This window comes from Leptonychotes weddellii, chromosome 13 (assembly GCF_054177405.1).
Source record: "Leptonychotes weddellii isolate Sample4059 chromosome 13, ASM5417740v2, whole genome shotgun sequence".
Classification (NCBI taxonomy): domain Eukaryota; kingdom Metazoa; phylum Chordata; class Mammalia; order Carnivora; family Phocidae; genus Leptonychotes; species Leptonychotes weddellii.
The window spans coordinates 57,345,952-57,370,609 of NC_138381.1; the positions used below are offsets into that span (position 1 = coordinate 57,345,952).

At 60.1% G+C, this 24,658-nt stretch overlaps 1 protein-coding gene across 5 annotated transcripts; it reads left to right on the forward strand.

Moving 5' to 3' along the window:
- Nucleotides 1-2,162: 2,162 nt before the first annotated feature.
- On the forward strand, nt 2,163-24,552 carry PRODH (proline dehydrogenase 1). 5 transcript variants are annotated; one of them, XM_081801649.1, is made up of 15 exons: nt 2,164-2,451; nt 6,879-7,087; nt 12,509-12,543; nt 13,001-13,150; nt 14,633-14,697; nt 14,900-15,016; nt 15,423-15,502; nt 16,274-16,355; nt 17,762-17,854; nt 17,944-18,090; nt 18,917-19,092; nt 20,232-20,330; nt 20,747-20,789; nt 23,732-23,820; nt 23,899-24,552. In XM_081801649.1, the coding sequence occupies exons 1-15, from the start codon at nt 2,179-2,181 to the stop codon at nt 24,191-24,193; spliced, it is 1,953 nt and encodes a 650-aa protein (XP_081657775.1). In that variant the 5' UTR covers nt 2,164-2,178; the 3' UTR covers nt 24,194-24,552. The 5 variants fall into 5 exon arrangements, with proteins under 5 accessions (XP_081657779.1, XP_081657775.1, XP_081657776.1 ...); XM_081801651.1 differs by lacking the exon at nt 2,164-2,451 and adding an exon at nt 3,738-5,531; XM_081801652.1 differs by lacking the exon at nt 2,164-2,451 and adding an exon at nt 6,064-6,612.
- Nucleotides 24,553-24,658: the final 106 nt, after the last annotated feature.

Genomic DNA, 24,658 nt, shown 5'->3' on the forward strand with positions numbered 1-24,658 from the left:
GACAGGTACCCGAGAGCAACATGCAAACAGCGGCCTGGAGCTCAGAGGGGGGGCTGGCAAAATGACCAGCGTGGGTGAGAGAGGCTTGGTGGGTGTGGGCAGGGACCCAGCTGCTGATGGTGGATGAGCTAGACTGAGCCATGCAGCTTTGTCATGATGGCAGCAGGGAGCCCCTGAAGGGTTTTCAGGAGGAGGGAAGATTATCCGTGAAAGGAAAAAGGGGGAGTCTGGTGGCCACGGCCAGCTGCCAGGCTGACCTGCTCTTGGTGAGCTAAGTTTCTAAGCTGCTGAAGGGACCCCTGAGTTCCTGCCTCTAGGCCTTGGCTCACCTGTCTCTTTTGTCTCTCCCTTTTTTTCCTCTTCAACCCCAACAAGAGCAAGAGCGGGGCAGAAAAACCATGACTGCCTCGGATAGCCTCTCTCAACCTAGAGCAGTGGTGATGGTGTCTCCCAGGGAACCATAAGGTCTGGGGGGAAGGATGCTACAGGCATCGGGTGGGTAGAGGTCAAGGAGGCTGATAGGGTATCTTGCAATGCACAGAGCCGCCCCAAAACAAAGAATTATTCAGTCCCAAAAGTCAACAGTGCCGAATGGGTATGTCCCGAACAGGGCATCCAAAGCACCAAAATGCATGAAGCACATAGTGAGCCAGGCGAACCAGGTGAGTGAGGCTGAGCGAGGCTGCCACCCACAGTCAGACCCAGCGCCTGTGGGGGTGCCCGAATATCCTGATGAGATGTAGGAGGGGCCAAGGGGTGAGCGATAGGGAAGAGGGTGCTATGGTTGGCAGTCAAGGCAAGTCCCTCCCTGGAGATGCTATCTGGAGCTTCGTTGGTAGGTCACCCACGATGTTGGAAGGACGGGCATCGGAGGCAGAGGGGCAGAGAGCGGGAAGGCTTTTAGGTGTGAAGGGAGGCCTGAGGGAGGTGACAAAGCGGATGGCTTTGCTGTCAGCCCCAATGGCAGCAGCACTGAGGGCCTGAAGGGGAGGCTCGGGGTAGGAACCGTGGGGGCTGCAGGGGTTCCAAGGGGAACTTGGAGGTCCGTGCCTGTGCGTTGGGTTGGTGGTGGGACTGGGAAGACGGAGAGAACAGAACTGGGCAAGCCCCTAAGGAGCCTCCTTCCCACGCTCGCGCCGGAGGCCTAGGAATGAGGAAGGACGGCTTCCCAAACGCCCCTGTACAGGAGAAGGGGCACCGCCTTCCGGCCTTGCAGACTTCTACACCCTCCCCGCCTCAGCGGAGGAGCCCGGCTGCGCAGGTGTGCGATGGCGCTGACGCGCAGGCTCCGGACCCACAGGGCCAGCCTAGGGACCCGGGACACCCAGGGGGAGATCGCACGCCTGGTGGCGTATCCGGTCCCGGGAGGCGCGGGGTCTCCTAGGGGAAAGATGGAGCCGGGGATAAGCAGCCAAGGCGACAGGGTCTCTTTCGGGGATGTGGCCACAGGCTGAGAAGGAGGGTTTCAGGCGCGCTTGGCGCCGCTGTGTGGCCGAGGCGGCCGCAGAACGCGCTGCAATCGGGAACTCGCAGGGGTCCCGCCTCCTTGGGAGAGGGCGCGGCTTGGAGCGCGGGGCGGGGCCTCCCCCGCGGAGGGCCACGGTCCTAAGGCAGGGCGGGGCGAGGCCTCCTGAGGAGACGGAGCCGCGGGGGGCGCCGGGCGCGCTTTTCCTAGCAGGGGGCTGGGGGCCTGGGGCAGGGCGGGGCCTCACTAGGAGTGGGCGCGACTCGGAGCGCGGGGCGGGCTTTTCCTAGCAAGGAGGCTCGGATCCTAGGACCGGGCGGGGCCTCCCAAGGAGAAGTCGCGGCTCAGGGCGTCCCAACTTGAGGGTCTGGCTCAAGGGCGCGGGGCGCGGTCTCCCGAGGAGAGGGCGCGGCTCAGGGTGCGAAGCGCGGTTTCTCGGACCGAAGGCGCGGGCCCTGGGGCGCGGCGGGACTTCTTCAGAAGACGCGGCGCGAGGCGCGGGGCGGGGCCTCCCCACGGGAAGGCGTGGCTCAAGGCGTGGGGCGGGGTCTACCGGGGAGAGGGCGTGGCTCAGGATGGGGACGCGCGCCTAGGACGGGACGAGTCTCCCGAGGAGGGGGCGCGGCTGAGCGCGGGGCGGAGCCGGCGGGGCGGGGAGGGGCGGGGCCGGAGGGGAGTACTTAAGCAGCCGCGGAGCGCGCGCACGCCCCGCCATGGCTCTGAGGCGCATCGTTTCTGTGTTGTGCGCCGGCACTCCCCGCCTCGCTCCGCTGTCCACCGCGCCGGCGGCTCGGGAGCAGGCTGCTGCAGGCCCGCAGGCAGTGCCAGGATGCGGGGCCGCCGAGGCCGCGCGGCCGCCGGTGCCCGTCGTGGACTTCGGCAACACTCAAGAGGCGTACCGCAGCCGGCGCAGCTGGGAGCTGGTGCGCGGCTTGCTGGTGCTGCGCCTGTGCGCCTCTCCTGCGCTGCTGGCGCACCACGAGCAGGTGCGCGGATAGGCAGGTGGGTGGGCGGGCAGGTGGGTAGGTGCGCATCGCGGCGCGCAAGCAGGGGCACGCGCCGGATCCTCTGTGTGTTCCCGGAACCTTCATGAAGTTTTACTGTAGAGCGGGAGCCCCTTGAGCATCGCTGGTAGCCGAGAAGTCAGGAAGGGAGTTGTTTCCTGCATTCCCTTTTGGGTGTCGTGAATTTCCCTGTATGCCAGTTACCACTAACTGAAAACGAAGACCAGTTTCTGAATTTTTAAGCTATATGCTGCTTGCAGTAATGCATAGTTGCCACCTGAAATTGAAATGGAGTGTCTTCCATGTTGCCCAGACGGAAGTCTTAGTGGTATTGAAAGGCTCATGGCCTGGGAACTCCGAGTTCTCAGAAGATGTGACTAGACAGAGCCGTTCGGAACAGTGTTGGGGAAAATGGGAAGTTACTTGAACTACAACTTTTATTACTTCAACATAGTAACTTGTGAAAAGTGTGAGTGCTTTGGGGAAGTAAAAAGAACCGTCTCAGCCACTGTCAGTCTGGACGTGTGGGAAAGACAGTTTTTCAAGGTGATCCTGGGAACAGTTTGTAAGGGTGCAGTTGTTGGTGCTAAGGGTCTGGAAGGCTCTTCATGTGGGTGGTGGCGATTTCTCAAGTGAGACTGTGCTGAGTGTATGGTACTGCCTTCCTTGGCCCCTGGAGGAGGCTGGGGAGGCCGGTCCAAAGAAGAGCACCAAGTCACACTTCAGGCTTAGGTGAAGGTGAAACCACGGTGGGTGGGAGGTGAGGGTACAGTCCACAAAGTCAGAGTCGGGAGGGGTCTGAGGGGACTGTGAGGCCAGCGGAGTGTTGGACTGGGTCTCCAGAAGTTTTACTCAGATGCAGCCTGGGACTGATGGTGGGAGGGGAATGCAGAGGAGCAAGGGGCCGAACTGGAGATGTGGAGGCTCCTGGGAAGCCATCTGTGTTTGTGATAGACTTGGATGCCCTGTGGCAAATTTGTGGCTGTGGAGTGCCCAGGCCAACTGGAGAGGAGGATGGAAAGTGACACTCAGGGGTCAAGGAACCTGGTGGGGGGGTGAACGTGATAAGAACCCTTTGGGGAGCACCAACGTCTGAGGGGCAGCCTGAAAGGAGCAGCAAGGTCTAGAGGTGCAGTGGTCAGGAGGGAGGAGGCAGCTGGGGGGGCGGGAACGACTAGGGGAGGGAATGGCTGGCTATGAGGTCTCTGTGGAGGGCAAGGACAGGGACCTGGCTCCTGCGGTCGGGCATAATGGGACTGCTGGGTGGGACTGGGATGCGTGGGGCAGGAGTGGTGCAGGAGCCCCGCCTACCGCCATGTGGCTGGAAGGGAGGGAGTGAAGGCATGGAGCCAGCCAGGCCCTATTTCTCCCATCTCAGCACCGAGCTTGCTTTCTTGGGATCAAAGCCAGAGGAGAAGCCAGCAGAGCTGGAGACCATCGGGTACTGTGGGTGACCACTGTCCAAGTGCCAGCAAGTGCTGGGGTGCAGGGACCACCATGGGTGCTGGGAGGCATGGAGGCTTCTCCCAGCCTTCCCTCCTGTCCCACCTGTGTCCTGAGGACGCCTTCGGGGAGCCCACTAACGGCGCTCTGTGTGCCCCCTGTGGGACCTGTTCCACCACAACATTGCTAGTGGTCACACTGGTGTCAGTGGCCTTGGTGCGTGGCACTGGAGGAAATGGGGAAATGGGGCAGGGGCCCGGCTGCAGGGTTGTGGGCTGCTCACCAGAACCAGTACTTACCTTGTCCTCTGGCCTGGGGTGGAAATTCCTCCTGCTGAGCAGTGCGGGTCTGTGCAGCACTTGCGGGGGCAGTTGGGGATCATCAAATCTGTTCCCCGGGAGTGTCAGCCTGAAGGAGCCCTGTTTGAGCTGCTGAATTGGTTTGGGACCCAGTAGGGTCCCTTCCTTGCCAAAAGATAAGGGTTTAGAAAACTCAGGTCTTCCATGACAAAGGCTTCTGTGCTTGGGTGTAGGCCAGTGCAGAAGGGAGTAACAGAAGAGGAAGAGGACAGGATGGATGGTGATGGTGGCCTTGGGGGACAGGGAGGAGAGAGAACTGGCTTTACCCCTCCTTGCCCTGCACACATCTGTTTGAGTCTTTTACAGTGGAAACAAGTATATGTGTTCGTGGGGCAAGTTTCTAAACCCACGAAGGATGCCCCCACCTGGAGAAGAGTGGGGGCTGCCTTCATCTTAGGCCGTGCTACCCAGGGATACACCTGATGCCAGGATATTTTTCAAGGGGTGGCTTTGCTCTGGAGTTAGCTTTAGAATTGCCAGTCCTGCCCTGTGTGCTTCCATAGCCCTCTCTGATGGGCTGGCTTCCTTTTGCCAGAGTGAGAGGGTGAGTGACCGGCTCGGTGACCCGGGTGGCCTTGCCTGCCCTCCCCTCCGAGCCCCGCCTCCCCTTGGGGAGCTGGTCAGTGCGAAGTGCAGGCTTTGTGGGAGGTTACCAGCCCAGGACTCCCCTGGGCCATATTCCACCTCTGCCTTGCTCCTGCTTCTTTGATTAACGTTGACTGTGGCTACTTTCGTGCTTCACGTGCAGGGTTGAGTAGTTACGACTGTGACCACGTGGCCTGTGCAGCCTACGTTATTTACCGTGTGGCCCCGGGCAGGAAAATTTGCTGGCCTGAGAGTAGATGGCTGGCCCCTTTCCACATGCAGTGGTTCCTGACAGTTCTCAGAGCTGACCCGTTCGATGTCAGGGGTTTTCCAGAGCCAGATGATGGTTTTCAGGTGTCCGATTCTGCCCCACCTACCCCTGGGGTGATCTTTGATCTAATCAAGATCTGGCTTTTCCTCTAGCAAGGCCGCTCTGGTCCATAGATTCCCTGACTGGAATCCGCTGGCCCTGGCTGTGTGGGGCCAAGGCAGCCTGCCCCGTTCTCCCTTGTCAGGCTTTCATTTTCCGTTTCTCATCCTCTTTATAAAAACAATGAGATGCAATGAAGCCAGGTGCTGCAGAGAGGCTGTGGCAAGGCAGAGGGGATGACCCAGAGACCCTTGTCCTCTGGACGCCCTGCGGTGCCCCCACCAAGCACCAACCTGCGATTCTAGGTATGTCTCCCTTCTGGCCAGTGTGGGGCTGCTCGGGATTGGTTTGGGGTTGAAGGTGTTTGATTTGCTCATACTTCTGCTTAGATTAGAGATTGTTCCCTGCAGCCCTGATCCCAAGAGATGTTCCTCACAAAAGGGGCTCTTCTATCCATTGGGTTTGACAGACCTCAGGCTTCTTCTGTCTTGGAGCTAAGTGTGGGGGACAGTGGACACACAGGAATTCCCAGACAGGTGGCAGATATGCCCTCCCAGCAGCCTTCCCTTCTAGCCTCAGGGGACTCCACTGTCCTCATTCCTTCCTGCCCTGGCTGTCGCACTGTAGGGACTCCATGCCACCTCCATGCCTTGGCAAGCCACCTCCCCGCCGGATCTAAGTTAGCAAACATCTCCCACCCATCACTCCCTCACCCCTGTTCTGAATCACTTTGTGGAGGTGCCTTGCTCTCTCCCCTGCTAGGATGTAAGCTCCTTATCAGTTTTGTTTAGCCTAGAATTGTACTGGGCACAAAGCAGCAGCTCAGGACTTGGAATGAGTGATGGCAGAAATTGGGGATGTGGCAAAATGTGATTGGAGGAGAAAGCTGAGTGGTTTATGGGCAGCTGTCTTCCCCCGGGGCACGTCCACTCGAGCTGTGGGTCTGCTGTGGCCCTGGATGACTGTACTGAGTCCCCACTGGTCCCACAATGGGCTCTCATCTGACAGACTCTGTAGATGCTCACCTGGCTTATTGTTAGCCTAAGGCTTGCTCCAGCTGAAGTTAGACTCCTTCTGAATTTAGCATGTGTTCATCTGCTCAGCAGCCACTGGAGGGCCGGCCCCTTGCCAGGCACTGTTTGAGGGACTTGGAATAAGCAGTGAACAAAACATTGAGAAATCTGGGTGCTCGCCTGCCAGAAAGTTGTACCAAATCCTCCTCCTAGCCGGCATAACCCACTGAGGTGTGGACACAGAGAATGTTATGATGAACACACCTGCTGCTATTCCTAGAGAGACGTGCTATTCATTTCTTTATCCATCAAGTGATGGTCGGGCAGCCACTGTGTGCCACTGGGGTCACCTGTGAGTGTGCAGGGCAGGGAGGTGAGTGGCTGTTGGCGGGGGCGGGGGGTGGGCACTGGGACCTCTGCCCTTCATGAGGAGTGGATTGACAGTAGCTACAGGCTGAGAAGCAGGCTGCTGCCAGTGGTGTCCACTGTTAAACCAAGGCCGGGAGTCGGGTTTGGCCCTGGGGAGGAGAGTGTGTCAAGGCTTTATGGCTGGAGCGAAGGGGGCGGGGGAACAAGGGTGTCCTGCTGGGGACAGGGGAGGCCGGGCAGCCAGGACAGCCCCTTCCTTCTGTCTTTCAGCTGCTCCATCTCACCAGGAGACTTCTGGGGCAAAGGCTGTTCGAAAAGCTGATGAAGATGACCTTCTATGGGCAGTTTGTGGCCGGCGAGGACCAGGAGTCCATCCGGCCCCTGATCCGGCACAACAGGGCATTCGGAGTGGGCTCCATCCTGGACTACGGGGTGGAAGAGGATCTGAGCCCTGAGGAGGCTGAGCGCAAGGAGATGGAGTAAGGCCCACCTGGGCATCTGGTCGCCACCCCAAAGCGTCCTGGGGCCAGCTGGGGCTGGGCTGGGAGGAGGCCCCCCAAGGCTAGGAGAGCTTGGTCAGCCTGCTTACCAGCGGCCCTCCTGGGTTCTGCCTGGGGTTCTTGCAGTTTTGTTCTGTGAGAATGACAGCTCTGGGCTTTCACAAAAGGTCTTGTGTGCACAAGGCTGGAGGAGGGGCAGGGATTGGGGACGGGAAACTACAGTCCACAGCCCAGTGTGGCCCACCTGCCTGGTTTTGTGTGGTCTGCAAGCTGAGATTGGTTGATACTTTTTTTAAATGGCTGAAACAAAACAAGAATAATATTTTGTGATATGTGAAAAGTATATGAAATTCAAATCACCTTTGCCCTAGAGGGGCAGAGTTGAGTAGCTGTGGCAGGTGCCGTATGGCCCACAAGGCTGAAGATAGATGCTACCTGAGCATTTACAAAAGATGTTTGCTGACCCTGGTGTAGGAGGTGCTGTGGCTTCCTGATGTGCTAAAGCATCTCTTCAGAGGGGTTGCTAACCTGCTGGACAGGGGCCCACTGCCTCACCCTTGCCTAGCTCCTGGGAGGGTTTTCTTTTCTTTTTTTTTTTTTGTTTTTTTAAAATTTTCTAAATTTTCTTTTTTAATGTATTTTTATTTTTATTTTTAAATTAATTTATTTGACAGAGACACAGCGAGAGAGGGAACACAAGCAGGGGGAGTGGGAGAGGGAGAAGCAGGCTTCCTGCTGAGCAGGGAGCCCGATGTGGGGCTCAATCCCAGGACCCTGGGATCATGACCTGAGCCGAAGGCAGACACTTAACCAACTGAGCCAGCCAGGCGCCCCCCCCTTTTTTAAAGACTTTATTTATTTATTAGAGAGAGAGAGAGAGCATGAGCCAGGGAGGGGGGGCGCAGAAGGAGAGGGAGAAACAGACTCCCCGTTGAGCAGGGAGCCCGATGTGGGGCTCGACCCCAGGACCCTGGGATCATGACCTGAGCCGAAGGCAGACGCTTACCCAACTGAGCCACCCAGGTGCCCCTCCTGGGAGGGTTTTCTAATCAGCAGGTGGGCTTTGCCTGGTGAGTGTGGAGCCTGCCAGGCCTGGTGCATACCCAGGGGTCCCAGAAGGGAATGGCAGCCAGGAGCAGTGTGGCAGGCTGGCCTAGGGCCTCTTCCGGAGGTCACCAACTTGCTGCAGGACCTGTTCTCTGGGCAGTGAGCCTGGGGACAGATGGGTACCTCCCTGACCCACCCTTCTGGGCCACAGAACAAAATTAGAGAATGAGACCACCCTCTGCTTTCCTGGGGAGGTGGCCACACAGGAGATCCAGGCAAGACCAGCCCTTTCTTTGCAAAATGCCCGGTTCTTTTTTTTTTTTTTTTAAGATTTTATTTTATTTATTTGACACAGAGAGAGAGAGACAGCTAGAGAGGGAACACAAGCAGGGGGAGTGGGAGAGGGAGAAGCAGGCTTCCCGCTGAGCAGGGAGCCCGATGCGGGGCTCGATCCCAGGACCCCGGGATCATGACCTGAGCTGAAGGCAGACGCTTAACGACTGAGCCACCCAGGTGCCCCAAAATGCCCGGTTCTTACGCTGGTACCTGCAGCTCTCCGTGTCAGGCCTTTGCTTGCCTTTGGGACCCTAAGTTCTGACAGCAGCTGTGCCTGACCATGTGAGGCTTGGGATAAGCCTGCTGAGTAACCTGTCCTGTCTCAGGCTGGGGTGTTTGCTCTGGCCTGGGGACAAGAGGCGGGGGGAGGAAGTAGAAAGGCATCACATGAGGCTCCTGCCCTGGGAACGGAATGTCCAAGCCAAGCAGCCACAGTGGCAGCGGATTGGCCTGGGGAACCCAGCCCCTGCCTAGCCATTTGCTGTCTTAAAGGCGGGGTTCTCCAGTTTGGCACCCCTCTGTGTATTCCTAGTGGGGCTGCCTGTTGAATGGCTAATGAGCTCTGTGGCCCTGCTGTGTTTCTCCGTTGAGGGCTGAGTGGTTTCACAATGGCATTTTCTCCCTCTGCTCGGAAGACTCCTTTCCCGGGGTGATCTGGCTGGCTTCCCGCCTGTTCTGCAGGGGGAGCATCGGGAGGTGGGCCGGCCTTGCCCTGTAGTGGAGCCAAGGCGCCTGTGCCCCAGGGCCACCCTGATGTTTGCGCCCCTGACGCTCTAGGAGCCCCGCTTGGTGGGCTTTGGGACGTGAGTGTTGCTCCCTCCCATCCTAACATGGTGACCACCCTCCGATGTCAGGGGCAGGTGTCCAAGACTCATGCCTGGCTCTGCTGCCAGGTGGCCCAGTGCCTTTGGAGAGGCCTGGGCTGAGGGGGCAGAACATCTATACTGTCAAATTGCCTGCCTGCCTTCCTGGGTGTTCTTGGTCGGGAGTGGCTCCAAACCATGCAGCCCCCGTCCACACAGCCCCCGTGCAGAGAACTGCTGCTGTGTCCTGGGGGGCGGGGGGCAGAGGTCTGTCTCGCTAATCTTGTCATGAGGCCCATAGACCCTGGTCTGGGGAGCGATATAGAGGCCACCACCCCAAATGAAGGCCCCAGGAGTTGGGGCAGGGAGGCTACAGGTGGTGCCGGGCCTGCCCTGGGCATAACCGTGTGAGGCACAGAAAGGATGGAGGTTGTCTGAACGCACAGGACGCCCAGCAGGCCTCCCGAGGGTCTGCGTAGGGGGCCCACGAAGGGTTCCCTGGGGTAGGAAGCAGGAGGTGGGAGGCTGTAGGTGCTGGAGGGAGAGAGTAGCCATCTAGGGCTGGGGTGAGATGGTGTTTCCCAGAACACCTGGTAGAAGGCAGAGGCCGGGGCCCTGGCTCTAGGAGAGGAGCCCCACAGGATCTCCGCAGCAGGCTGAGAGCTGTGGGGATAAGGGGCTGATTGGCTCTGATGAGGACACCAAGGGACAGTGTGGATGGCAGGTGCATCTGTCTTGGCTATGCAGACCCGGGGCTGGCTGGAGGTAGAGCCCCAGGGTGGTGGCAGCTCTTCTCGGACTGGTGGTGCAAAGTGTGCAGAGGACTTGGGTGCTGCCTGGAGTCAGGGCCTGGGGGGCCAGGGAGGTAGGTGTGCAGATGGGAATGAGCTCCATTGGGCTTCTCTGCACATCACTCCCTCCTGCCACCTGCATTTCCCCACTGGGAGAACCCTCACTGGCTCTCCTCACTTTCTGCTTTTTTTTTTTAAAGATTTTATTTATTTATTCATGAGAGAGAGAGAGAGGCAGAGGGAGAAGCAGGCTCCCAAGGAGCAGGGAGCCCGATGCGGGACTCGATCCCAGGACCCTGAGATCACGACCCGAGCCGAAGGCAGACGCCTAACCATCTGAGCCACCCAGGCGCCCTCTGCTTTTTTCTAAAAGGCAGCCAGCCAACAAATCCCCCAGTGCAGCGAGCTGAGGCTTGGAGGCGGCCAAGGGGATGGTCGGGGCCTTCCTGCCGCCTCTCCCCTGGGCCTCTGGTGTTCCGGTGTTCCCCCTCCTCTGCCCTCCGCCCCTGGGCGCACTCTCTTCCCTCTTCCACATCCTGGGCTTTGCGTGCGTGCGTGCGTGCGTGTGTGTGTGTGTGCGCGCGCGCGCACGCGCCCAGGGTTCTTCCTCTCCCCACTGGTGACATGACCTTCCCTCCCCTCCACTGTGCCTGGCCGCTGCCATCTTGGTCTTCTCGTGACCCACCCGCCGGGCCTGGTTGAGAGTGTGACCCTGATCCTTGCTGGTGCCGCCAGCCCGGTTCCTCTGCTCGGTCAATGCTGAAGTGCTTGCCGTCCGGTCAGGGGGCTCAGCAATGGAGACAGCTGCAGTCTCTGCTTCCCCTGCTGGGCCTGCTGGCGGTGAGGAAGCGAGTGGCCCATGCTCCCTGTGCCTTTGGAGCCTGGCTGGGGCTTGCACAGTGGATAGGCCCGCTGAGGGGTGTTGAGCAGGACCCTTACACAGTGCTGGGCCACGGGGGGCCTTTTCGATAATGGTTTCCCACGTGAATGGAATGCGGCCTGCCTAGAAGGCAGGAACCTTGGAGAAGATACTCCTGTTTCTCTGAGCCATGGGCTGTGTGGTTCCAAAGCAGGCCCGAGTCCCCAGCAGCCACCATCCTTGCTGACGAGACCCACGCCTCAGTGTAGATGGTGGGGCCCGAGTCGGGCTTTTGCCTGGTTGTACCTGGGCCACAGCTGGGGGCTGGTCTTACAGGTGCTCCTTGTTCCCAGTGGGGATGCTGTTGTGTGGGCCAACCCCTCCCTCATGTTACAGAGTCAAATATTGTCACACAGTGACACCTCACCCTCTTTTCTTCTGTACATCAAGCGCATGTGTCTAGTTGCCATGAAGTGGCCCCTGTCCCCGGGTTGGGGCCTTGTGGGCTGTGCAGCAGGACGTGGAGCCCCCAGCCTCTGTGGGCTGGCCCAGCTACTGGGACTCCTGGGTCCTGACCTGGGCATCCTGGCTCAGAATCGCCAGATATGGGCCCTGGGGTCACACAAGAGCCAGGGTCCCAAGGGAGGGCTCCCTGGAGGGTGGCCAGCAGCCCCCGACTTGCTGTAGGAGCATGGAGGTCAAAAGCTGCCTTGGCCCTCTGACTCGGCTTGAGACCACCGCAGGTGCACTTACTTCTACCTCTGTGTCAGGTGCGAGGCCAGGGCGGCTGGGCTGAGCCTGAGCGGGGGCAGAAGCAACCATGGTCTCAGGCTGGCCTCACTGTCCTGTCCTCATGAGGACTGGGGGTGTTACTCGGGTATGATGGGAGGACTTGGTTTTAAAAGAAAAATTCTGGCTGTTGCTTGGAAGACACACCTAAGGGGCGAGAAGGAGGCAGGGGGCTGGCAGGCAGTGGCTGAAGGTGGGGCCAGCCATGCGCAGGCAGGAGCCCAGAGCCCGGCCTGGGGCTCCTGGCGGTTGGAGGGGCCTGGATGTAGGGGGTGCATAGAGCAGAGCCACTTCGGGAGTTTTGTGCGCTGGCTGTTGCCCGGGTCCATTCCTTATCAGCCCTGACTGGCCCCGAGGCTCCGTCTTTCCTTCAGAAGGAATGCCCCCATAGCCAGCTTTCTTCAAGCACCTATTCCGTGCCTTGGGCTGTCGGCTAGTTTTACTCACTCCTCACCTACCTGTAAGGACTCTGAGCCTTCTCCAGGGTGTAGAGCCTGTGGGCCAGGCCGGTCCGTGAGGCTGCTGCCCCACCCTGCTCAAGGGAGGTGACCCTGCAGGCCTGCGGTGGGTGGGTGAGGAGGGAGGTGGGGCACGTGAGTCACTCTCACCTGCCCGGGCTAACCCAGCCCTTCTCCTACAGCCCTCCTTGTCAGGTCAGGGTCAGGGCTCAGCGTCTGGCTTCCTCTCACCTCTGCCTGCTCAAAGGGAACCCATGCTTGTCACTTGCAGCCTGAGGTGGCGTGACCGACCCTCACCCTCTTCTTCCTTCACACAGGTCCTGTACGTCCGCTGTAGAGAGGGAGGGCAGTGGTGAGTAAGAGAAGGCTATTCAGGAACAAATACTCTCTCTACCTGTCCCCTCCCCCGCCCCCAACCCCTCCTCGGGAGACCTTGGTTCAAGGGCACAGGCGAGACTTGGGGCCAGGGCTCCTCCCTGTGTGCACCCAGGCCATTGCTCCAAGTCTGCCGACATCCTCAGGCTGCTCCCGGGGGTCCTGGCCCCCTTGGCCCTCAGTGGCAAACCCTGTCCCATGTGACTAGGGCTCAGCCAGGGAGAAGGAACAGTGAGTGTAGGAGCAGGGAGTGGTGGGCAACACAGTGCAGGGAGGCCGTGGCCGCCAAGGAGCCAGCGCCGAGGGCAGGGGGCTGTGGGCCATCAGCAGGCCTTGCCGGATGCCGGGGAAGCCCTGTGTTTGCCCAGAGCTGGGTGGGAGCGGAGCATAGCACACAGCCTCTGTGTGCTCAGGCCGTGTACCTGCCCCTCCAGGTACGAGTAAGAGGGAGAAGCAGTACCAGGCCCACCGGGCCTTTGGAGACCGCAGGGATGGTGTCGTCAGCGCCCGCACCTACTTCTATGCCAGTGAAGCCAAGTGTGACAGCCACATGGAGACATTCTTGCGCTGCATCGAGGCTGCAGGTGGGGCCCTGCGCTTTGCTGGCTGTGCACCTGCCGGGGAGGGCCAACCCCTACGTGTGGAGATGCTGATGGGTGAAAGCGAGGCCAGGCTGGAGCACTCGCCTGGGGCTTCCTCTCTAGGTGGCCCGGACAGTCATGAGGATGACTGTGGGTGACACTGGGGAAGCCATAGGCTGGGCTCAGGTCATACCGGGGTCACGCCTGAGTCCAGCCCTGCGCAAGGAGCCCGGCGCCTCCTGCCTCTTCCCGGATACCAGTGCCCAGCTGTCCGCGGGCTGAGCAGCCTTCCATCCCGGTCAGGGGCTCGAGCCTAGCCACACGTGGCACTTGGGTTTGGCAGCTATGCTGTTCCAGGAGCTGGTGCCACGGAGGACTCCTCCGCACCTGGCCTCTGGGTGGAGCGCTCGCCAAAGGAGGCGAGTCGGGGGGAACTCCCCCAGCCACAGCGCAGCCCCACCGCGTGGGCCCCGCAGCCCTTCCATTCGTGGACTCTACCTTCTGCACACTGGGAAGGGTGGGAGTGAGTGGTGCTCGGCAGCGGCCTTCTGAGAGCGGTGCTGGGGAGATGCCAGTGGTCAGGCAGAGACTCGGCCACGCGGGTTCAGAGCAGGGGCGCCTCCTTGCCTCTGTGCCTGCTCTGCCTGAAGTGAAGGTCACGGAAGTGAGGACGGGTCGTGGGTTTCTGGAAGGGAGGAGAGGGGCGAGTGGGGTTGAGCACCTGCTGTGTTCCATGCTCTGTTCTGCTGGGTGTTTCTGCGTTCTGTGAACCCTTCCCCTGCCCCTCTCCTCTCCCTTGCCCCCCTCCTCCCCCCCACCCCCGCCGTGGGCAGCCTGGGGTGCCGGTGGCATGGGAGAGGACGTGGGGCAGGGACAGAGGGGCCAGCTCCTTTGCCCACCGGCTTCCTGGATCCACGTGGCTAATAAACCCTGCCAAGTTGCCTGTCCCGCCTCCGAGGTGGGGTGCGCATGTGTATTTATGGGCTCAGTAGGAACATTGTCCTTCTGCCCATAAGTGGTTAGCCAGCCAGCCCAGGATATGTGGCTCCTTGGTGGGCTCTCCCCTCCTGTTCAAGGGCGGGGGGGGCGGGCCTGGTGGCTGGCAGGGGCCCCTGGCGCCATCCACCTTAGCCTGAGATGGCCAAGCTGCCACTAGGGCTGCTTCCAGGGAGGGTAAGGCAGGCATGCTGGGGAGTGGAAGGCCCGTCCAGGAAGCGCGGTGCCGTGCTAGGGCCGGGTGGGGAAGGGAGGAGAGATCTGCTGGTGCCACTCCGTGGTGGTCTTGGGGCCATTCTGGAAGGGAGAGCCAGGACTGTGTTGCTGTAGGTAATTGGTAGGAATGGGGGCCATGCCAGCCATTCGCAGTCTGTCACGAGTCTGGTGAGATGTGTCTAACTCCTGGGGGGCACAGATTCTGGGCGCGGGCTCCTGGTCCTCCTCGTCCCCCTCTGGAGCCCTAATGGTTCTTCCTGTGGCTTCTGACAGGCGGAGCCAGTGATGATGGCTTCTCAGCCATCAAGCTCACTGCACTGGGGAGACCTCAGTTTCTGGTAAGTGCCAGAACCTTCCACGTGCAGAGTTTGTGAGAACTTGGGGTGCTGTGAGCATTAAGGGAAAGCTCCTGTGCTGGTACGTTGGTGCTGGGAGCCAGGCACACAGGGAACCAGGAGGGGGCCCAGGGGCTCTGCGGAGGTCCTGGGGGCGGGAAGCTGGGCGTGCGCCAGAGAGGGAGGCTCAGGCCTGCACTTGCAGCTGCAGTTCTCAGATGTGCTGACCAAGTGGAGACGATTCTTCCACCAAATGGCTGCAGAGCAAGGGAAGGCTGGTCTGGCTGCCATGGATACGAAGTTGGAGGTGGCCGTGCTGCAGGTGTGAAGCCTTGCCCGGTGGGTGTGAGTGGGTAGGCACTGTGGGGGCTCGGGGAGGAGCCCCGGCCAGTTAGTGTGTGCGGTGGGTTCCCAGAGGCCTGTAGCAACCCCCCCCCCCGCCCCCGCCACGCAGCAGCAGCTGGGGTCTGCTGGGAAGGACATGCTGGGGGCGAGGGTTCGAGGAGCGGGGTTTGCCCTGCAGGTGGCAGAGTACTGCTTTGGGTCCAGGAAGGGGCATCAGGGACAGGTAGGAATGAAACACAAACCAGAACCGTATCCTGTTCGCACTAATGGTGTAATAAAATAAAGTCAAAAGAGCAACGCAGATGTTGGGGGGGTTGGGCAGGAAATGTTAGCGAACGGGGCTGGGGCGGGTTCATGGCACTGGCAACTTCTTACTTCTCAAGGAAAGTGTGGCAAAGATGGGCATCGCCTCCAGGACGGAGATTGAGAACTGGTTCACTGCGGAGACCCTGGGCGTGTCTGGGTAAGAGTAGCCCCCAAGCTGGGAGTTCCGGAGGGTCTGCCCTGATTCAGCCGTGGTTCCAGCAGAGCCCCAACGGCTTCTCCCAGTCCTTTGCCCTCCTGGAGAGCATGGGCCTGGCGTGACAGTGCTGAAGGACCTTTGCCCCGAGACACACAGCAGGAGTCGTGGGCCTGGAGGGGGCCTGGAGTCCACGGGGCCGGGCCGCAGCTAGCCCAGGGCTAGTCCAGACTGTAGCTGCGTAGGAGCACCCCTGAACCGGCAGGGCCGCTCACAGAATTATTTGGGTCCTAGAGTAAGGGTGCCACACTCAGCCCTCCCTGGGGCCCACATGGCAGGCAGGCTGAGGGTCAGGGCAGCTGAGATCCTAGAGGGGCCCACACCTCTTTCTGAGGGGTCTGGAAGCTGGGACTGAGATCACCAGGGCCCCTGGGGGGGTGGGTAGCAGCTGTCCCGTTACATGCAGGGTCTGCCTCCTTCCTGGCCTCCCATGTTTGGCTCTTTCCCAAGCCTGACATGGCCCATGGTGTCCTTGGTGTTCACCCTGGGTTTTTAGTAGCTGCCGCCGCCCCAATGCAAGAATGTTCTGGTTTTGGTTTCCATTTTGTAAACAGAGGATAATGTTAACATTTTATCTTTCTTTTAAAACTGAACACTGAGGTGGGTTTTGCGGGGGTTGGGCTAGGGGTGCTCTTTTAAGGCATGGGCTGGTTTGGGGACTGGGCCCCCCTGACAGATCCTAGTGACCCCGTGCTGATGCAGCTTCTCCCACAGCACCCTGGACCTGCTGGACTGGAGCAGCCTCATTGACAGCAGGACCGAGCTCTCCAAGCACCTGGTGGTCCCTAACATGCAGGTGACCACCCCTCACCCCTGAGCCCTGTCGCACTGGGGTGCGAGGCTGAGAAGGGAAATGCTCCCTGTCCCTCACCCTGGGGACACAGCTGGCTGAGACCAGCGTCCTTCCTGGCCACACAACATCCCTGTGGTCCGGAGGAGGAGGACAGGTCCCTGAGTGCCCCACGTCCTCTATCCTTGCATGCTGGGTCGTCCCAAACCTCAGTGGCCTGAAATGGCAGTAATCCTGTTGTCCCGCATCGCAGTTGTGGACTGACCAGTTCTAGTGGTTCTAGCTCAGGGTTTCCCTTGCAGTTGTTCTCAGAGGGTGCTGGAAGCTGGGCTCATTGTGGAGGGGCTCCACTCACATGGCCAGCGGTGGATGCTGGCTGTGTGGGGCGGGGCTTCCTCGCCATGCAAGGGCTGGGCTCCCAGGGTGAGTGTCCCCTGAGAGCCGGGCGGAAGCACGGTCACCTTTTCCAGCCTCACCCCAGATGTCCCATGGCGTCACTTGTGCCCAGTTGTGTGAAAAGTCACTAGGCCAGCCTGTGTTCTCGTTCTCACCAGGGAATGAGAGCCCCCTTCCCTGCCCTTCCTGCCTGGGGGAGGTGCCAGGACTTTGCACTCTGTTTGAAACCACCCCTCAAGCTGGATGTAAAGCAGCAGAAGCGCCTTGGGAAAACATCCCGCAAACAGTGCCTCCCACAAGCACCCGGGCCCAGCTGACCGAGGGCCCAGCCCCCAAACTGAGACTCTGAGGGCCAACAGAGGGGCATGCTCCGGGCCCCCCCAGGAGTGCCCTGGGCGGGGTTAGCAGGCATGTGGTGCTAGCAGAGGGCCCAGTGCCCTGTGGGCCTCCAGGATAGGTACCCCCTGCCCACCTGCTGCCTCCCCGAAAGCCACCATCTGGGGATGGTGCCTCTGTCCCCGCTGCTGTGTTGTCAGTCTCCTGCAGGCTGTCCCTGTCTGCCTGCGATCGCCATTCTCCCTCCAAGCCCTCTCCTTGCTAGGGGCTGAACCCTTCTGGGTGATTGGATGGGCCAAGGGTTATTTCCTTACCGTTGTGTGGGGGCAGAAGGGGGATCCCCTTCCAGGGTCCTGGGAGGCTGTGGGAGCAGATACCTTGGGTGCAGGCCTGACCTGGGGCAGCTAGCCCTGTGAGTCAGAGGGTGCTGGCTGGCAGCGAGGTTCTGGGGTGCCGTGTAGCCAGGTGGCCTCAGGGCAGGGCACTGATCTTTGCTAAAAAATGGGGAAGGGGTGGGGATGAGGTGGCCTTGCGGGTCCTGGGGACCATGCACTGGGTATTGGTAGGCCCTGCACACGGCGGGGGGGGGGGGGGGAAGGGTGCCCTTGGGCAGGGGACGTGGTGGCTTTCAGAGGTGGGGGCTTAGAGCCCTGCTGCGGCCTGACTACATGCTGCCCCAGACAGGACAGCTGGAGCCTCTGCTGTCACGGTTCACTGAGGACGAAGAGCTGCAGATGACGAGGATGCTGCAAAGGATGGACATCCTGGCCAAGGTCGAGGACCCTGGGGCGTGCCCAGAGAGGGGGCCACGTGTCTCACCTGACCCCAGTCAAACCCTCTGTCCCACCCCTGCACCTCTTAGAAAGCCACGGAGATGGGCGTGCGGCTGATGGTGGACGCCGAGCAGACCTACTTCCAGCCGGCCATCAGCCGCCTGACCCTGGAAATGCAGCGCAAGTTCAATGTGGGGAAGCCACTCATCTTCAACACGTACCAGTGCTACCTCAAGGTACAGCCCCTGCCTGCCGTCTCCCTGCCGGCCCTCGGGTGAGCGGAGGCCCCTCGTGTAAGTCCCGTGCTGGTGTTGGGGAGAGGCCTCTACCTGAGCATGATGGACTCCGAGCAGGAAGAAAGGCCCAGGGCCCTGTCTCCAGCTGTGTACCTGCCCCTTCTCTGGGCCTCAGATCCCAGATGGGTGTAGAGGGGTAGGAGGAAGGTGAAGTTGCCTTTTTACGGTCTGCTTCATGTGCCTTAATCCCCAAATTTGGAAGGCCTCACGCGTCACTGGTTTTTCCTGCCATTTTTTAGTTCGGGTCCCATCGGATCAGATGGTTCATGGGACTGGCAACTTCTGGTTGCCTCCCCACAGAAAGACTTGCTCAGGATTTTGCATGTACCTCTGGGAGCCCCGGGGTGCTTCAGGGTGGGATTGCTGAGCACGAACCTGGGCTGGGCTGCTCTGGGACCAGGCAGGTATTTGGAAGACAATGGTGTGGGATGGGTGTCAAGGCTCCGGCGGGGGCGGGGGCGGGGGGGGGGGGTCCAGGCAGGTGCCCGTAGCATGCAGCACTGTCAGCCCAGGGAGACTCTGGAGTGCACCATGGCTGCTGGCACCTCGTCTGTCCCCCAACAGGGTTGTCCCAGGCTACCCAGAAGAATCCCCATTTCTAAGAGACAGAGGTCAAGGGACCTTCCTCACCCCTACTTATCTCCCAGCTGCTGCTGGCCCTGGTGTCCCACAGTGACTATACCCTGGGAGCACCTGGGCCTCAGGGGACACAGGCTGGAGGGGGCCTCATCCTGGTCGTCATCAGCTTTTGGCCTCGGTCCCACAGGACGCCTATGACAACGTCACCCTGGACGTGGAGCTGGCTCGCCGCGAGGGCTGGTGCTTTGGGGCCAAGCTGGTGCGGGGTGCATATATGGCCCAGGAACGTACCCGCGCCGCAGAGATTGGCTATGAGGACCCCATTAACCCTACGTACGAGGCCACCAATGCCATGTACCACAGGTGCGCCAGCCCTCCTTGGCCCCGAGGGCCTCATGGCTTCCTGGGCAGGGGAATGAGAAAACAGGGCCGGGTGCTGGCACTGACCCCACAAGACGCCCATCTGAAGGGGGAGCAGGAGTGAGACTTACGCTTGAGGCCAGAACTGATTATCTCCTCTGCTTTTAACTTACTGTTTATTTTTTGAATCCTCTGTTGTTCTACTCTTTCCAAAAACTATTAAGGTGCATTTTTAGTACAGAAAAGCCTACTGAATAAAACTAAACGGCCCAGGTCCGCCAGCTGGCTCTTGTTGACACTTAGGACAAGGGAGATGCCCCGGGTGGCCCTCCTGACTTGTATAGAGCCCATTTGCTTTTCATATTACACACCGGGGTCATCAGCTGTTCTGCATCTGCTTTTAGTGTGTTTGTCTTGCCAACATCGTCATGCAGCAGGGGCAGGCGGAGCGTGTGCTCTCTCTCCAGGGGGTTGTGTGTGTGTGTCGCAAATTCAGACCCCTGGCGTCTGCCTGGCTCCTGCGTCCTCCCTGGCAGTTCCCTGCTACTTTCCCAGAGCTTCTGAGTATGCATGTGCGTACCCGCCTCGGCTTTGGCATCGTGCACTCAGCCCTGTGCCCTTGCTTTTCCAGGTAACACCCGTCGGGACGCCCCCGTGTCAGCGTGAGGGCCCCCGCTGTTAACCCAGCGGCTAGCAGCATGCCCATCCCCGTCAGGACGGTAGCGACCCGTAGCACACCTTGTCCCCACGTACTCACGGGCAGGGACACGGTTGTGGCACATTCCTAGCAGCCGAGTTGCTGGGTCCAGGACGTGCACCTTCGCTGCCAGACGGTAGCCCCCTCACACCGTGCGGGGGGAGGCCCCCGCTCCCGCCAGGCCTTTGATTTCCTTGTGGATCCCTGCCCGGAAGCGAAGGCGTACGTGTCACGTGCCGGGGGCACCGTGCCCCAGCCAGTCCCGTCGCATGTCTAGCCCTGGGTGCTGCTCGTGTTTTCTTTCTTAGCCGCGAGGTGCTGAGGAATGTCAAGTGCAGCCGTGGTCCTACTGCTGTGGCCACGCTTGGGAGGAGTGGGCTCGCTGGATGGCCCTGGGCCTGCCTGTGGCCCCTGCGGGTTGGGGCTCACGTGGCACTCCCCCCAGGTGCCTCAACTATGTCCTGGAGGAGCTGAAGCACAACACCAAGGCCAAAGTAATGGTGGCCTCCCACAATGAGGACACAGTTCGCTTCACGCTGCGCAGGTAGGCGCCCCCCCCCCCAGCTGTGCGGTGCTCCCCGGTGGGGGAGGGGCTCGGGACGAGGGCCGTGGAAGCCTGTGCCGCGGGGTGACGTCTGTGCGGGGAGCAGGAGGGCAGCTGTAGTGTCCTGCAGGGCCCCCCGCCCCCCAGACACTGCAGGAGCAAAAAGGCGATTTGTAGTTACTTTGCTTTTTAAAGTTAATACCTGACTTATTAAAGTTGCAAATCCAAAAGCTAAATTTCCTTAGGCGCTTACTGAACTTTGTGCTTGCAGAAATGCACAAATACAGTATGTAACGTCAGCGCCCCTCGGGAGGCCTCTGGCGTGTCACCTCGTTTATCAATAATCTCTCAACGCTTTAAACTGCATTTGGAATTTAATACAGTCTGTTTTCTCTTTAAATGCCTGTCCTGTGGAGCAAAACTTTGGTAGAATCCATACAAGTCAGATATAGGACTAAGGTGAAGTAAATTCTTAAATATTCCAGTGTCATTACCATGTTTCTGTGTTCTCCATCTTCACCCAGGCAGCACCACACGGCGGGGGGGTCCTAGCCCCAGTCGCCACCTTCCTGGGCCAGAGGCCCCACACAAAGCACGGGGCAGCCTTTCCCGGGAGCAGAGCAGGGCGCCCGAGGCTTGTGGCCGAGCCGGGCTCCGGGAAGGAGGGATGAAGGAACAGCCAGGGCGGGGCGCGGCCTGATGAGCGCGCTCTGGTCACTCCGCACCCACTCAGTGCCGAGGAGCCGCCTCTCCGCCTGTGATGGCGCTGCTTTCGCACAGCCCGCAACTGCAGCTGACAGCCGTGGTTTCTCATGCGCAGCAGTCACGGCCATGGGGTGGGGACAAGAGCGCCCAGGCCACCAGTGCCACCTGGGCTGAGTGCAGACTGTGACAAGGCTCCCTCCCAAGAGTCCCTGCCAGGGCCGGGTCTGACTCCTCCCGTGGGACGGGTGGGGGGCCGAGTGGAGTCCCAGCTGGACAGGGCTGTTCCGCCTTCTCTGCATCCCTAGGGACTTCCCAGGTGCTCATTTCCTGCCTCGGATGCCCCATCCTTGTCAGTGGATGTCAGAGGGCCAGGGGCACCTTCTGCGCTCAGCACAAAAGGAAAAAAAAAAAATAGGTCTAGCCTGACTTCTAAAACAAACACCTGATTGAGTTGTAAATCTTAAAACCTGTTTTCCCCTTAGACTTAAAGATACTACTCTGTGATGGAAACTTGATCAAAGCTTGAACCCTCGGGCACCAGGGTCCTCCACTAGACGATGCACACCAAGAGCCTCCCTGCACCCCCGGCCCAGCACTTGGGAACCCGCAGCCCTGCCCAGTGGCAGGCCCCTGTGTGGGTCAGCGGTGTGGAAAGTGGCGCCCTCCTAGGTTTCAGTTACGCGCTCAGCCGGCTCTGTTGGCCACTCACATCTAATGCAGGGATCACAGTCCACTCAGACACCAGCTACACACAGGACAGTGGGACTCGGAGAGGGATAACCTGTCCTCAGAAGGGCTCCCTTCCTCCTGTCTTCTGAATCCCCCCACGCAACAACATGTCTGTTTTCACCATCTTAGTGGACACGGCTTCCCCCCATCTGGAGTGCCCTCTGAGCACGCTCCCCTCTCTCATAGCCCCCTGGGCCTGCGCCAGGCTCCACAAATACCACTATCGTGGAGAAGGCTCAGCCCCCAGTCCGTGGTTCTGTGGGGCCCACAGCAGCTTGGGCTGGCCCTCCCCGAGGAAGCAGTGTGGGTCTCTGATGCCACATCGGGGATCTCCGTCTGAACAGCTTGGGTCAGCTTTGGCCAAGTGGCAAACCAACCCCAAACTCAGAGGCCTGAACAGCAGTGTATCCCGTGGGCCAGCAGGGTGGGCTGGGCTCGCTGGGGGCTGCTTTTGCTGGCCTTGCCTGGGGCCTGTCTTGCATCTGTGGTCAGCTGAGGCCTGACTGGACCTAAATGGCTTCATTCATTGGCACATCCTCAGTCCCTCCACCCGACTGGGTCTGCATCAGCAAAGGGGACTGCATCACATGTCCAGTTTCCAGTAGGCCAGGCCAGGCTTTGCCTCATGGTGGTCTCAGGCTTCCAGAAGCCCTGGAGAGGGCAAGCCTCTGCCCACATCACATTTGCTATTGTCCTGCTGGCCAGAGGAAGTCAGGAGGCCCAGCCTAGATGGCAAGTGGAGAGCCCCCATCTGCTGGCGGGGAGCTGCAGTCACAGGGCAGAGGGTGCGGAGAGGGGTCAGCAGCCGTCACTGCGGGAGCCACCGGAATGTCCCTACCGCCAGTAGTCAGGAGGCAGCCCTGCTCTAACAGGGTTCACGTTCCAGTGGGGCCCAGAGATACCTAAACCGGAGACCAGGACAACATGGTAGAGACTGTGACCTGCTTTAGACTGGGTGGCCCCCACACTGGAGCCAGACTCTGACGGAAGGAGGAAAAGGGCTTGTGTGATGACCCTTATGCCAGGGGAGCGCACTCCTGGCCAACAGCCTGGGTGTGTGTAAGAACCCAGGCTGAACATGCCCCTGGAGGGAGGTGGATGAGGGCAGGTTCCAGAGCGCTAGTGCAGGTATGTTGAGTCTGGACACGTGGATACAGGAAGCTGGAGGTAAAAAATGTAGGAATCCTCAGCAAGTAGACATTTAAAACCCTGGGAATTTTTGTAAGACCCTACGAGGGGAGGTGTGAGGACAGAGAGGATGCTGGACAGAGTTGGGGGCCACCCACCCCAACATCTGAGCGGCGCTAATAGAAACGTGAGCCTCATCTATTCTAAATGTTCCACTAGCCACACAAAAAAGTTAATTTCAATAATACCTTTCAGTTAGCCCAACATACCCAAAATATTACCTGTATTCAGCATTTCAGAGAAACAGTGCATTCTTTTTTCCACAGTTTTCAAAATTCCATGTGTGTGTGATACTCGCAGCCCGTCTCCGTTTAGGCCCGCTGACTTCTAAAGACTCCGTGGTCACCAGTGGCTGGTGCCGCTCTATGGGACAGAGCAGCCAGCAAGGGGAGGACAAGAGACCCGATTGGGTGGAGGGACTGAGGATGTGGCACTGAAGAGAGGGGCTCAAAATGGGGCAGGGGAGGGCCTCTGAGAGCCTCCTCAGGCCACACCTTGGGGCAGGCTTGCCTTGCTGGGTCAGGGTACCAGAACAGAGGTCAGGACAGACAAGAGGGAAGGGAGAGAGCACACAGAGGAAGGGGGAGGACAGAACTTGGTAGCCACGGGCTAAGGTGGGAACCAGGGCAGAGGCCTGGTTTGGGCAGCACAGAGCCTACACCCATGGCCATACTGCAGGGGATGGAGGCTAGAGTGTATGCTTGAGGATCTGGGAGTGGCAGTCGGTGGGGGGGCGGCGCGGCGCGGCGGGGCTCACCTGCCACACTGTCTGTCTATAGGATGGAGGAGCTGGGCTTGTACCCTGCCGATCGCCAGGTGTACTTTGGACAGCTACTGGGCATGTGCGACCAGATCAGCTTCCCACTAGGTGAGCGAGGCCTCCCTGGGGAGCAGTGGTGGGGCTGGCTGTCCAGGGCTGGGACTCACTGCTGCTGCCTGTGTACAGGCCAGGCAGGCTTTCCCGTGTACAAGTATGTGCCCTACGGCCCTGTGATGGAGGTGCTGCCCTACCTGTCCCGCCGTGCCCTGGAGAACAGTGGCGTTGTGAAGGGCGCCTGGCGGGAGCGACAGCTGCTGTGGCAGGAGCTCAAGCGGAGGCTCCGCACAGGCCGCCTTTGCCACCGTCCAGCCTAGTGTTCGTGGGCTACCATCGTCATCCACCTTCAGACTCGGCCTCCAGCCCTTGCCCTGTGGGGCTCTGTGGGGCTCTGCGCGGCCCCTGGGCCGGTGCACAGCTATAGCCCAACCCCAGCCTCACGTGGATTCACCTTTTTATGACCCTGAGACCTGCTGGAAGTGGGGCCTCAGTGCCCCTCTGGCCCCTGCTCAGGATGTGGGCACTCAGGCTGTGTCTGATGCCTGCCAGAGCCACTGGGAACTGTCCGGAACTGCCTCTGAACAAGTGGGCACGACTCCCATCTCTGCCAGGCCCCAGGACCTTGGACCCAAAGGACCACTTTCTGCCAGGGTTCATCTAGCCCACCTCCCCCCCCGCCCCCCGCCCCCCGAGCCCCACAGGCGGGCAGTCGCCAGGCTGGGGAAGCCGGCCTGGTCAATAAACCACTACTTCTGCAGCCCTTAACTTCGTGCCTGCAGTGCTCTTTCCCTTGCACCATCATGTGGGGTCAGCATCAAAGACAGAGTGGCGCTGATGGCCCTGCCTCTCTGGCACCGTGTGTCCCTGGGGGCCAGGCCCACCGTGGGTG